The sequence below is a fragment of the Bos mutus genome, chromosome 25, assembly GCF_027580195.1.
Source record: "Bos mutus isolate GX-2022 chromosome 25, NWIPB_WYAK_1.1, whole genome shotgun sequence".
In the NCBI taxonomy this organism is placed as follows: domain Eukaryota; kingdom Metazoa; phylum Chordata; class Mammalia; order Artiodactyla; family Bovidae; genus Bos; species Bos mutus.
In genome coordinates this window covers 14,429,000-14,443,559 of record NC_091641.1, presented here as the reverse complement: position 1 = coordinate 14,443,559, position 14,560 = coordinate 14,429,000, and the positions used below count along the sequence as shown (strand labels likewise).

Below are 14,560 nucleotides of genomic sequence, written 5' to 3'. Positions count from 1 at the left end.
AGCAGAATTGACTCTTCAGAACACCTCCACCAGGATCCATTATCCCCAGTCACCTCCCATTCTCCCATCAGAGCACTCAAGATTCATATTCCTGGAAGGTAATCTGATTAGTCCAGCTTGGGCCTTGTGCTAAATGAAGACAGAGCATATTGATTGGCAGACCCACCGAGAGTGCTGTAAGGCGAGCAGAGAAAAAGAGAGTGAGCCAGGCATTCAGGCAGAGAAAGATTTATTATAGGAAGAAAGAAGGAAAGTGACTGGCTTTAGAGAGAAACCAGTGCCCTCCCTTTACAGCCAACCCTTCTTATACCCTATCAATGGGAAATTGTGCCCTGCAGGGAAGGGGCCTCAGTTTATCTTTAGCCCGCAGCTGGGGTCTTGTGGTCATGTAGTGAAGGGATCTCATGGTCAGATGGTCATGTAGTCGAAGGGGTCTCATGGTCAGGTGGTCACGTAGTCTTGAGAAACTGGCACCAGCAGGGAAAAACAGGGTATCACCTTAAGGAAAAAACGGGATGCCCACCAGGGCAATGTGGCCACTGTGACTTCATCGCTTGTTTGTCAGGTCACCACGATGGGCCATATTTTAACTATACGCTATGAGCCCCTTGTGAACCCTAACATTCCAGCCTTTTTGATATAGGATATGGGCCGAAGTCCCTTCAAGAAAATTAGAGATATCAAGGGAACATTTCATGCAAAGACCGGCTCAATAAAGGACAGAAATGGTATGGACCTAACAGTAGCAGAAGATATTAAGAAGAGGTGGCAAGAATACACAGAAGATGTATTCTTTCTGTACGAAAGAAGATCTTCACGACCAAGATAATAACGATAGTGTGATCACTCACCTAGAGCCAGACATCCTGGAATGTGAAGTCAAGTGGGCATTAGAAAGCATCACTATGAACAAAGTGCAGGTGATGAAATTCCAGTTGAGCTCTTTCAAATCCTGAAAGATGGTGCTGTGAAAGTGCTGCACTCAATATGCCAGCAAATTTGGAAAACTCAGCAGTGGCCACAGGACTGGAAAAGGTCAGTTTTCATTCCAATCCCAAAGAAAGACAATGCCAAAGAATGCCCAAACTACCGCACAATTGATTCATTTCACATGCTAGTAAAGTAATGTTCAAAATTCTCCAAGCCAGGCTTCAGCAATACATGAACCGTGAACTTCCAGATGTTCAAGCTGGTTTTAGAAAAGGCAGAGGAACCAGAGATCAAATTGCCAACATCCGCTGGATCATGGAAAAAGCAAGAGAGTTCCAGAAAAACATCTATTTCTGCTTTACTGACTATGCCAAAGCCTTTGACTGTGTGGATCACAATCAACTGTGGAAAATTCTGAAAGAGATGGGAATACCAGACCACCTGACCTGCCTCTTGAGAAACCTATATGCAGGTCAGGAAGCAACAGTTAGAACTGGATATGGAACAACAGACTGGTTCCAAATAGGAAAAGGAGTACGTCAAGGCTGTATATTGTCATCCTGTTTATTTAACTTATATGCAGAGTACATCATGAGAAATGCTGGGCTTGAAGGAACACAAGCTGGAATCAAGATTGTTGGGAGAAATATCAATAACCTCAGATATGCACATGACACCACCCTTATGGCAGAAAGTGAAGAGGAACTAAAAAGCCTCTAGTGAAAGTGAAAGAGGAGAGTGAAAACGTTGACTTAAAGCTCAACATTCAGAAAGCTAAGATCATGGCATCTGGTCCCATCACTTCATGGCAAATAGATGGGGAAACAGTGGAAACAGTGGCAAACTTTATCTTTTTGGGCTCCAAAATCACTGTAGATGGTGACTGCAGCCATGAAATTAAAAGATGCTTACTCCTTGGAAGGAAAGTTATGACCAACCTAGATGGCATATTGAAAAGCAGAGACATTACTTTGCCAACAAAGGTCCATCTAGTCAAGGCTATGGTTTTTCCAGTGGTCATGTATGGATGCAAGAGTTGGACTGTGGAGAAAGCTGAGTGCCGAAGAATTGATGCTTTTGAACTGTGGTTTTGGAGAAGACTCTTGAGAGTCCCTTGGACTGCAAGGAGATCCAACCAGTCCATTCTAAAGGAGATCAGTCCTGGGTGTTCTTTGGATGGACTGATGCTAAAGCTGAAACTCCAATACTTTGGCCACCTGATGCGAAGAGTTGACTCATTGGAAAAGACTCTGATGCTGGGAGGGATTGGGGGCAGGAGGAAAGGGGACAACAGAGGATGAGATGGCTGGATGCATCACTGACTCGATGGACATGAGTTTGAGTGAACTCTTGGAGTTGGTGATGGACAGGGAGGCCTGGCGTGCTGCAATTCCTGGGGTCGCAAGGAGTCGGACACGACTAGTGACTGAACTGAACTGAACTAATGGGCCAAAGTCAGTCTTCTGTATCTGCTTTGCGCTGGTTTGGGGCAACATCATGGGGTAAGATTAGAAAAGGCTGGAATGTGGGTTAAGGGAAGTGTGAGTGGGCTTGAAGGTTTTGATAATTGGAGAGAGTTAGAAATAGTTCATCGGAGAAGGCATTGGCAACCCACTCCAGTACTCTTGCCTGGAAACTCCCATGGATGGAGGAGACTGGTAGGCTGCAGTCCATGGGGTCGCTAAGAGTCGGACCCGACTGAGCAACTTCACTTTCACTTTCCACTTTCATGCATTGGAGAAGGAAATGGCAACCCACTCCAGTATTCTTGCCTGGAGAATCCCAGGGATAGTGGAGCCTGATGGGCTGCTGTCTATGGGGTCACACAGAGTCGGACACGACAGAAGTGACTTAGCAGCAGCAGCAGCAGCAGAAATAGTTCATGAACAGTCTGGTTGGTGAGGGCTCGTAGGCAATCCTGGAGAAGCTTTGAAAAAAAAAAAAACACAAAAACCTCATTAAACAGGGGCCGAAAGTCAGAATGAGAGTTAATATGAGAAGGGGGCCCAGTAAAAGTAGAACCCATGGCATCCAATCCCAACTGCTTAACCAGTTTTCCCATGAATTACTGAGATGTTGACATATTCTTAAGGCCCTATTTTTCAGATTCCTTGCTGCCTCCTTTACAATACCCGATTTATTGGCGTAGAAACAGCAGGCTTAGTCTAGAAAAAAACATAGGCCTCCTTTTTCTGCTGTGAGAAGATCTAACCCTCTTCTGTTTTGAAGGACCACAGCTGCCAGGGAATCTAGATGGCCCTGGAGACTGATAAGGCTGGCCGCTACTTCTTCTAGGCTTTCAGTGAGATCCTTAGAGAGACTGATAGTAGTTTAAAGAGGTCATGAGCCTTGCAGTTCCTGTTCCAATCCCTGCTGCTATTCCTAAGCTTATCAACAAGGGAATGAATTGAATTGCTTCTTTGGGTCGGTTGTGGATTAGTGGGATAGGAGGGTTTGGTTGTTTAGGAGCAATAGAGATATAGCAAGTAAGATCAGGGTTATTTAAAGGGGCTGAGGAGATATGGGAGAAGTAAGGTATCAAGTCTTCTAATGTCTCATTCGAAGAAGGCAATGGCACCCCACTCCAGTACTCTTGCCTGGAAAATCCCATGGACAGAGGAGCCTGGTGGGCTGCAGTCCATGGGGTCGCTAAGAGTCGGACAGGACTTAGCGACTTCACTTTCACTTTTCACTTTGATGGATTGGAGAAGGAAATGGCAACCCACTCCAGTATTCTTGCCTGGTGAATCCCAGGGACAGGGGAGCCTAGTAGGCTGCAGTCTATGGGGTCGCACAGAGTCGGACACGACTGACATCTCATTGCAAGTGTGAATTGGAGGCTCAGAAGAATTAGGGATGAGGGTGGCGGGGTTAAGAGTAGGGCAGCGTTCAAAAGAGAACTCGGGAGATTCTAGGAGGGTGACGTGAATTAGTTGGATACGAGAAGGTGATAGAAGAGCCATGGCCTTGTGTGAGAGTAAGTCCTTAAGGTCATGTGTTGAGCAAATGACCATGGGTGTCCCAAAAGTAAGTTTTTGCTTTCTTGAGCGAGAAGTGTAGCTGCAGGCAGAACACGCAGGCAGGCTGGCCATCCCTATATAGTGGTATCCAGTTGTTTTGACAGAGAAGCAATGAGGACAAAGTAAGGGCCCTGCATCTGTCCTAAGACTCTTAGGACAGTTTTATGTCTTTCAGTGTGTAGAGTATAAAAGGGCGAGAAAGATCAGGCAGTGTTAAAGCTGAGGCCAAGAGAATAGCTTGTTTTAGAGCATTAAAGCCCGAACAGACATTTGACTTAAAAGTATTCGGCTCAAGAGGCTCCAAAAGATCGCGCCGCCCCTCCCCCCCACCCCCAGTAGCTGGGTATAGAGGTTATGCTAGGAGGGCAAAATTGGGGATCCAGAGGCGTAGATACCCAGCCACGCCCAAAAAGGACAGAATTTCTGTTTTTGATGTAGGAAGTGGTAGGACAGATATAAGCGACTTTCTATCAGTAGTTATATGTCTCTTTGCTGATGTCAGGAGAGCTCCAAAATAGGTGACCTCAGGAAGGGAAAGTTGAGCCTTAATAGGAGATACTCGATAGCCCCCAATCAGCTAGGAAGTCGAGGCGTTGTATGGTATGTCGCTGAGAGTGTATGAGTGAGGGGCTACAAAGGAGAAGAAGAGCATCTATGTATTGGAGGATAGAGCTTGGGGCCTGGGGCCCTGGGCACCTTCAGTCTCCAGAGGTGAGTCCAAGGAGTCTGGGCACAGATGGGTCCGAGACTCCTGCTCAGGACTGGGAGGAAATGTCCGGATCCCTAGAGGGAGGTTAGGGCAGTCTACCTTCCAATGTTCCTTTATGCCACAATTACTACATGGACCGGGAGGGGGCTTGGGTTTTAGGCATGAGCCAGCCCAGTGCCCTTCTTTACTGAACTTGTAACAGGGCCTAGATGATTTATTTTCTCTGTCAGAGGATTGAGGTTTGGAGTCATGTAGGGCAGTGGCTAAGAAATGATATTTAGCATGATCTCTCTGGGCCTTTTCTGGTTTTGCCTGTTCTTCCTGGTTATTGAAAAATTTTAAAGCCAAGTTTAAAAGATCTCGTTGAGAGGTTTGAGGGCCTTCCTCTGCCTTTTTTAGCTTCTTTTGAATGTCTGAGGACTATTGGGAAATAAAATGGGTATTGAGGACAATAATACCTTCTATTGAAGTTGGATCTAATTTTGTATATTTTTGTAGGGCTTCTGTTAATCTAGCCAGAAATTGTGCTGGATTTTCATCTGGTCTTTGAGTTATTTCTTTGAGTTTATCAAAGTTAACAGCTTTATGTCCTGTTTCTTGGAGGCCTGCAATAAGGCAAGTCACCATGTGATTACGAGCTGTTCGCTCAGGACTCCCTGCCTGGTAGTCACAATTAGGGTCGTCCCTGGGATTGGCAGCTGAGCCTACAAGCTTAGTGTCATCAATTTGACGTATTTCATTGGCAGGAGCCTGACTGGCTTGCCAGACTTGTTCTTTTTCTTCTGGGAGGAGGGTTCAGTTCAGTTCAGTCACTCAGTCATGTCTAACTCTGAGACCCCATGAATCGCAGCATGCCAGGCCTCCCTGCCCATCACCAACTCCCGGAGTTTACTCAAACTCATGTCCATGGAGTCGGTGAAGCCATCCAGCCATCCCATCCTCTGTTGTCCCCTTTCCTCCTGCCCCCAATCCCTCCCAGCATCAGAGTCTTTTCCAGTGAGTCAACTCTTCGCATCAGGTGGCCAAAGTATTGGAATTTCAGGTTTAGCATCAGTCCTTCCAAAGAACACCCAGGACTGATCTTTAGAATGGACTGGTTGGATCTCCTTGCAGTCCAAGGGACTCTCAAGAGTCTTCTCCAACACCACAGCTTAAAAGCATCAATTCTTCGGCGCTCAGCTTTCTTCACAGTCCAACTCTCACATCCATACATGACCACTGGAAAAACCATAGCCTTGACTAGACGGACCTTTGTTGGCAAAGTAACGTCTCTGCTTTTGGTAGAGGAGCTGCTACTGCTAAGTCACTTCAGTTGTGTTCAACTCTGTGGGACCCCATAGACGGCAGCCCACCAGGCTCCCCCATCCTGGGATTCTCCAGGCAAGAACACTGGAGTGGGTTGCCATTTCCTTCTCCAGTGCATGAAAGTGAAAAGTGAAAGTGAAGTCGCTCAGTCTCTTAGCGACCCCATGGACTGCAGCCTACCAGGCTCCTCCATCCATGGAATTTTCCAGGCAAGAGTACTGGAGTGGGGTGCCATTGCCTTCTCCGTGGTAGAGGAGAGTATAATGTAAATATCATGCCAGGTCAAGTCATAAGACTGGGTGAGGTAGATGGACATGAGTTTGGGTGAACTCTGGGAGTTGGTGATAGACAGGGAGGCCTGGCGTGCTGCAATTCATGGGGTCGCAAAGAGTCGGACACGACTGAGCGACTGAACTGAAATAAGTGTCAGGGTCAGAGGAAAAAGAGCCAAGACGTTTTTCGATTTGAGATAAATCAGAGAGGGAGAATGGGATGTGCACCCAAACAACGCCTTCTGTACCACCCACCTCTAATAAGGGAAGGAAGGGAGTGGGAAGGGATTCAGGGTCCTGTCTCTTTAAGGCCGTTCGCAGCTGGGTAAAAGGAGGGGATTTAGGGAGGTCGGGATAGGGACTTGAGTCACTGGTAGTAGCGGGTGGAGCCGAAGCCCAAGAGCCCCTTTCCGAAATAGGCCTGGGGGGAGGGTCGGAAGCAGTGGCGGCCTGCACCTGAGAGGGGAGAGGAGCCAGGGGAATGTAAGGTGGAGGTTGGGGGACCGGGTCTGCTATGATAGGATTAGAGGCGATTGGAGGTGCACTATGGTCAGAAGGGTCAAAAGAAGAGGAAAAATCCAAACAGGGATCAGGAGATGTAGTATTGGGGGGATGTGGCCCAGAATGGGCTAAAAGTATTTGAGAAGTAGAAGAGGAAGTACAGAGAGAGGGCCAAGAGTGGAGAACAAAGAAAGCCTGAACATAAGGGATCTCTGACCACTTGCCATTGCCGCCGCAGACGTTATCGAGGTCCCCTAAAGTAATGTAATCGAGAGTTCTGTTTTCTGGCCACTGGGCCCTATTATCCAGTCGCCACACAGTGTGAGAGTAATAAGTGAATCGCTTTGGCCTTCTTTCTCCTTGAAAACCCAAGGTTTTTTAGGTTTTGGAGAAGGCAGGCTAAAAGGGGTAGGTTTGGACTGAGAATTTCCCATTATAGTCGAATAGGGAGGTAGGGCAAACAAGGGCAAGTGAAAAAAAGGAGGAGAAAGGTCCGAAAGAAAAGGCGTCCCCGTTCTCACGGCCTTCTCAGACAACGACAGGGTCTCTCATGAAATGGGTGTCCCCTATTTCAAAGTGAGACCAGGGCCCAAGGGCCGTGGGATCCTCTGCCTAGCGCTGCTGCTGCTAAGTTGTGTCTGACTTCACTTCAGTTGTGTCTGACTCTGTGCAACCCCATAGACAGCAGCCCACCAGGCTCCCCCGTGTCCCTGGGATTCTCCAGGCAAGAACACTGGAGTGGGTTGCCATTTCCTTCTCCAATGCATGAAAGTGAAAAGTGAATGTGAAGTCACTCAGTTGTTTTCGTCGCTCAGTTGTTTCTGACGCTCAGCGAACCCATGGACTGCAGCCTACCAGGCTCCTTCGTCCATGGGGTTTTCCAGGCAAGAGTACTGGAGTGGGGTGCCATTGTCTTCTCCCCTGCCTAGCACTAGGGCTTCAAAAACCAGACGAGAGACAGAGGATCTAAGAGAGCAGGAATTCACTCACCCCTGCAGGCGATGAAATGAGAGCCGGTGTGTGGATGTCAGTCCAGCAAGGTAAGTGGAGAGTCCCATCTTGGGGGCTCATCCCAGTTTCTCTGGGAGGTCCAAGGGAGGGAACCACAAAGGTGGGCTCAGGAGGGGAACCAACCTAGCCGTGGTGGGTCTTCCCTCCCAGGTTTTGGCACCAGAAATGTAAGGCGAGCATGGAGAAAAAGATAGCAAGCTGGGCATTCAGGCAGAGGAAGATTTATTACAGGAAGAAAGAAACTGGCTTTAGAGAGAAACCAGTACCCTCCCTTTACAGCCAACCCTTCTTATACCCTATGATGGGAAATTGTGCCCTGCAGGAAGGGGGCCTCAGTTTATCTTTAGCCCACAGCTGGGGTCTTGTGCTCATGTAGTGAACAGGGTCTCATGGTTGGGTGGTTACGTAGTCTTAAAAAACTGGCACCAGCAGGGAAAAACAGGGTATCTCCTTAAGGAAAAAACAGGATGCCCAGCAGGGCAATGTGGCCACTGTGACTTCATCCCTTGTTTGTCAGGTCACCACAATGGGCCATATTTTAACTATACGCTACGAGCCACTTGTGAATCCTAACAGGTGCAGATAGATACAGGAATTCACGACGTGCTCTCACCCCAGAAGACAGGACACTAAGGGGTGATGGCACCGTACCAAATCCACCAAAATGGCACAAAGATTCTCTTAAACTGAGGACATTGAAGATACTGCAGATGCAGGGAAATAAAAAACAAAAAACCTTTTCAGAGTGTTCCTTATCTGACTACAGGCAGAGCTTTCTCAGAGTGAAAGTGAAAGTGAAATCACTCAGTCGTGTCTGACTCTTTGCAACCCCATGGACTGTATAGTCCACCAGGCTCCTCTGTCCATGGGATTTTCCAGGCAAGAATACTGGAGTGGGTTGCCATTTCCTTCTCCAGGAGATCTTCCTGACCCAGGGATTGAACCCGGGTCTCCCATATTGTAGGCAGCCGCTTTACCGTCTGAGCCACCAGGGAAGATTTCAAGCTGTTGTTAATTCCCTCTCAGGGGAGATTCCAGCTAGAAAGGAGATCAACCAACCACTGACACCAGAATGAGAAATTGCATAAACAAATACTATCACAAAGTGTTGAACTTTCTGTGGTTCTCATAAAAGCCCATTTGCCTTGTGTAAAAGTCCATTTGTTTTCCCAGAGGCCCTTTCTCCCTCCTTCCTTTCCCCTGTTAAGTTAGTATATGTTGTTCAGTGGCTAAGCTGTGTCCAACTCTTTGCGACCCCATGGACTGCAGCATGCCAAACTTTGTGTCTTTCACTGCCTCCCAGAGTTTGCTTGCTCAAACTCATGTCCATTGAATTGGTGATGCCATCCAACCATCTCTTCCTCTGTCGCCCCCTTCTCCTCCTGATGTCAATCTCCTGCTTCTAGTTTTGGTATATATCCCCTACATCTAGTTTTTCAAGAGTCTCTTCATCTGCTCTTGAGTGCATTTGTGAATAAACCTTGTCTTTTTGCCTGGTGAGCTATTGGCAGTTCATTCACAGTCCCCCACCAACACAAACTTAAATTATTAGAGGGAAAGTTTTCCTCCCAACGATGGTTGGAAAAAAATCAACACATGTTTACTACCTTTGATGTGAAATGATTTGATTTACATTTTAAAAAATCACTTTGGGTATGTTATTGGTGTTGTTAGCAAGAGAGGTTTTAAGCTTGCTTGTAAAAGAAAGGGATTTAAGTTCATAGCTAGAGGGAAATATATTATCTTGGGAAAGTTTTTGTTTATATGAAATAATGTACATAAAGTTATAGGGTTTCCCTGATGGTTCAGTGGGTAAAGAATCCTCCTGCAATGCTGCATATAAAATAATTACCACTTCTATAGAAAATCAGCTTCCATTTCTGAAATTTCAAACATCTTACACTATCCTCATCACTAAGTGTGCCCTTGCCCTTAATTCTTTATCTGAAAACACACTTCAATCTAAGGATACGATCGCTGTTGCTGTTGTTGTTTTTACATCCATTAGGTCTCCCCTAGTCTAGCAATTTCCTAACAAGAGCCTCGTATATTCCCAGACTTTCTTCTATCTGAGAAGGCATCAGCAGCAGCCTGCTCATGGCCCATCTAAGATCTTCCTAACTGGCACACATATATATGTACCCACATCAGTCTTCTCTCCATCTCACAATATTGAGAATTAACACCTAAAATCATACCAGACATAAAGATCTACAGTTTATCTTAAATGCAACTACTGGGGGTGGAAATGCTTAAGCATTTCAGTCTCAGCGTTTGGCAGCCTCCAATGTTTCAGTGTTTGATGAATGAAGCTCCTTTTATTTGGAAGGCCTTGTCCAATGTCTGGGAGCTCAACAAAAGCAGAGAGAAACTAAGTGGAATAGGTAAAGGCCAACTCCCCAACGCATCGAACTAGGTACGGGTGCAGAAAGCAGAGATCAAAGTCTTCAGCGGAGCTACAGCCCGCGGCTGCGATTAAGGGGGAGTGGGTGGAGCCCTGTCTTTAACCCCGCCCACGACTGAGAGGACTCGGAGCCAATGAGTGGGCGGCCTGGGGCGGAGCGACCTGCGTACGACGTGACGCCATCACGCTCCGGTCGGCCCTTTGCCGGGCGTACGCCGAAAACTGTGGAGTTCTGAGGTGGGTTGTTTGCCAGTCCCGGAGCGCCGCAGCGTGGGAGCCCTCAAGGCGAGGCGAGTCGAGTTACATGACCTCGGGTTTCAGGGACGAAGGGAGCAATCACCCCCCAAACCTTCCCCAGGCTGGGCGACATGAACTCAGTATTAATTGATCTCGAAAGGAATGCCAAGTCAAGGTCTCCGGTGGGGTGGACTCCCGGGCCGCCTCGCCTCAGCCTCGCACGCCCCAAGTAGCCGGGCTCTGAGCCTTTAGGGAGAGGCAGCCCAGCGGGATGGAAAGAAATAGGGACGCAAGGGAAGGCCAGCGTTTATTCACGCTGTTGAGCGCCTTACGGGTTAAATCCTCGAAGCACTTCTGTGAGTAAGCCCAGTTGTTATTCCCATTTGGTAGAAGGGAACACTGAGGCTTGAGGTTAAAATTACAATAGTGAAACGTGTAAACACCTCTATAAAGTGGTGATTCCAGAAGGCCAACAAAGCTGTTTCTGCACTTGGGCGGTTCTAGTGACAAAATTCTTTTGGTGAGTCACAATCGTCAGGCTAAACTTTGGAATTTATTTTCAGGTGACCAAAGCCACATCATGTCCGTAGTTCGTTCATCCGTCCATGCCAAATGGATCGTGGGTAAGGTGATTGGGACAGCAATGCAAAAAACTGCTAAAGTGAGAGTGACCAGACTTGTTCTGGATCCCTATTTATTAAAGGTAAGGAACATCGCTGTTTGCAGATGGCATTGATGAATCACCAACATGTTCAGGGTTCTGAGCAGAAACACACCGTCAGGGAAGATGGGCTGAGCCAGTGCTGCACATCAGGCGTTGCGCTGGTTGGTGGATGTAACATAACGCATGATTCCTGGTTCACCTCGCATTTTAGAGACTGCACAGAGTTCATTTCAATTCAATCTGATGACACTGTTATAGACATTCTATGTGTAGAGTACTGCAGAAGGTAAGACTCATTCTTCCTTCCCTGGTTGTTAAAGGGGAGCATTTTTTTTTCCGGCCATTCCAGGCCACATGTGGGGACTTCATTCCCCAACTAGGGACTGAACACATGCCCCCTGCATTGGAAGCACAGAGTCCTCACCACTAGACCACCAGGGAAGTCCCAAGAGCATTCTTGATTATATAAGATCAAGCTGAATCTCCAAAAGGACTTTATCCAGGAACTTCTTCGGAGGTCCAGTGTCAAGTCTCTGCCTTCCCGATAGGGGTTCGATCAGGAATTAGGACCCTACATGCCATGCAGTGCAGCCAAAAAAAAGATTTTATCCAGAAGACCAGGTTGGGGGCAGGAGGAGTGAGGGAAGTCATTCCAGCCATGGTGAATAGTTTGTGGAAGTTCCTTTAGCCATGTATTCACCTAAAACAAATACACGGCCAGTTACTTATACAGCAAAAACAGATTTACTTGGGATCAGCAGAGAATTGCAGATCGGGGTCTGCAACCATGATAAGCCACGTGTCGGTCTCCCACAAAAGCAGAGGTGACCAGAGAGGAGCGTGCTTTTACAGAGGGGACAGTAAACAAAGAGTCTGTGGCGTTTTGTTGGCTGAATTGTTGCTGGGAAAGAAGAGGAGGAGATCTTTCTTCCTGTTGAGCTCTCATGACAGGGTATGAGAGCTTCCCCTTCTGGTCTCCCAATTCTGAGTTTTTTGTTTTTGTGTTTTAGTAACTTATTTATTTTTGACCGTGCTGGGTCTTCATTGCTGTACGTGGGCTCATTAGTTGTGATGCACCGGCTTAGCTGCCCTGAGGCATGTGAAATCTTAGTTCCACAACCAGGGATTGAGCCTATCTCCCCTGCCCTGGCAGGTGGATTCTTAACCTCAAGATCACCGGGGAAGTCCCTTGACTCTGTTTAATTGAAGTTTCTGTTTATTAATTTCTTACACATGAAAAGGCATGACACTGTATTGGAGCAGCCAGTGCTTTGGCGAGGTTGAGCTCAGAGCTTGGCACTAAGTAGGCCTTGGCTTTGAATGAACGCGAGAATGATTGGAATCAGAGTGCGAAGAGTCTCCTGTGTCATAGTTTTGATTTCAGCCTATGAGAAAAGGAGATAGGAGGTAAGGAAATGGGTGAGAAGGCTATTGCAAATGTCTAGGATGGAAATGGTAAAGGACCAAACAGTCCATGGAACAATGAGGATGGCGTGGAAAAGGTGGGTTTCGGGCAGGAAGGTACAGAGTCCTTAATTACGTAGATGTGCTAGGGAGGGAGGGGCAAGGGCCAGGGGTGTTTCTGCATGCGAGGTTAGGCACCCTGGTAGGCACAAGTGCTGTTTGTTATCTAGGATCAAACATACAGGGGCCTTTTCAGGGTCTTGTGAAGCTGGATAGATCCCAGCCAGAAGAACAGCCAGTCTCATCATCCTCCCAGCCCTTTGACTGCTTTGAAGCTGCTCCGTAAAATGGCTTGATCCCAAAGCAAAAACAAAAATAAAACCACAGAAGCAAGCTGAAGAGTGACAGCATGGTCATTGGTCTTAGAATCATTGGTGTGTACTGGCTGTCTTTTGTTGTTATTTTTTAATGTTTATTTATTTATTTTTGGCTACATCGAGTCTTACTAATAGTTGCATTACCTGGGCTTCTCTCTAGTTGCGGCACTCAGGCTCCAGACCAGGTCGGCTCTGGAGTTGGGGCATGCGGGCTTAGTTGCCCCATGGCATATGGGATCTTAGTTTCCTCGACCAGGAATCAAACCCATGCCCTCTGTGTTGGAAGGCGGATTCTTCACTACTGGACCACCAGGGAAGTCCCCTGGCTATTGTTTGCTAGCTGTGCACCTTACTTAACCTCCCTGAGCTTGTTTTTCATATCTGTTAAATGGAACTACCTGCTGTGGCGGGGTTGTCTGGAGAAGAGATGGTTCTGGTTCTCATCTGTGGCTTGTTTGCAATACTTTGAGGGAGGCATGGAGCTAAGTGCTTTACATACATTATAACGTTTTGTTCTGTTGATAACTTCGGATGTTTTTTGGCTGGAGAGAAGACTCTACCAGGAAGGAAGAGTTTATTTATTTTTATGTTGGGTCTTTGTTGAGGCTCTCCAGCTTCTCTTGTTGCACCGCTGGAGCTCAGTGGTTGTGGCGCTCAGGCATAGTTGCCCTGAGGCACTATGTGGAATCCTAGTTCCCTGACCAGGGAATGAACCCCCATCCCCTACATTGGAAGGTGGATTCTTAATCACTGGATCACCAGGGAAGTCCCAGGAGGTTTAAATAGTGTAGAAAAGGATGATAATTTAGAGCAAGGATACTGCAGGCAGTGGACTTGGAGAACCCTGGGACAAGATCAGCTCTGGAAAAGTCATTGTTGTTTTCCAGAAACTAAGTGGCTAATTTTTGCGTTGGAAGCCTTCATAAATATATTGTTGTTCATTTGCTAAGTCATGTCCAACTTTTTGTGATCCCATGGACTGCGGCCCACCAGTCTTCCCTGTCCTCCACTATCTCTCGAAGTTTGCTCAAATTCAGTCTATTGAGTCAGTGATGCTATTTCCGTCTAACCGTCTCTTCATCTGCCGCCCTCTTCTCCTTTTGCCTTCAATCTTTCCCAGCCATCAGGGTGGATTTGGAAGGTGGATTCCATAAGTATATTACCTGTTTCTTTTCCCCAAGTCCCAGCTTGTTTTCTGGACATTCTTTTTTCAGACTGTCTACTACCTTGCCAGGTCATCAGTGGGAAGTACTGATGTGTTTCCTCCTTCTCTCAACAGTATTTTAATAAGCGAAAAACCTACTTTGCCCACGATGCTCTCCAGCAGTGCACCGTTGGGGATATTGTGCTTCTCAAGGCGCTCCCTGTCCCAAGAACAAAGCATGTGAAGCACGAACTGGCTGAGATCGTTTTCAAAGTTGGACAAGTCGTAGATCCAGTGACTGGAAAGCGCTGTGCAGGAACCACTTACCTGGAGAGCCCAGTTGATCTAGAGACCACCCCGCTAGCCAAAAACCTGGAAGAACTCAGTCTCTCCACAACACAGTGAAGGAGGATCGGAAAACAGAGCCAAAAGGGAATTTCTAAGTTTACTCTATGGAAAAATTTTTCTCAGTTTCCTCACAAACCGTCCAGTTTCTCGTCTGGTATTTATGAAATCGCTAAAAGTAAATGAAGTAAAGTCTTTGTTATAATTTTTCATAAAAGTTTATGGTCATGTTTCAGA

General features: G+C 47.0%; 1 protein-coding gene across 2 annotated transcripts; it reads left to right on the top strand.

The window, feature by feature from the left end:
• The first annotated feature begins 10,242 nt into the window (after positions 1-10,242).
• On the top strand, positions 10,243-14,560 carry MRPS17 (mitochondrial ribosomal protein S17). 2 transcript variants are annotated; one of them, XM_005886957.3, is made up of 3 exons: positions 10,243-10,389; positions 10,953-11,092; positions 14,114-14,560. In XM_005886957.3, the coding sequence occupies exons 2-3, from the start codon at positions 10,970-10,972 to the stop codon at positions 14,381-14,383; spliced, it is 393 nt and encodes a 130-aa protein (XP_005887019.2). In that variant the 5' UTR covers positions 10,243-10,389; positions 10,953-10,969; the 3' UTR covers positions 14,384-14,560. The 2 variants fall into 2 exon arrangements, with proteins under 2 accessions (XP_005887019.2, XP_005887018.2); XM_005886956.3 differs by having other exon boundaries at positions 10,307-10,442.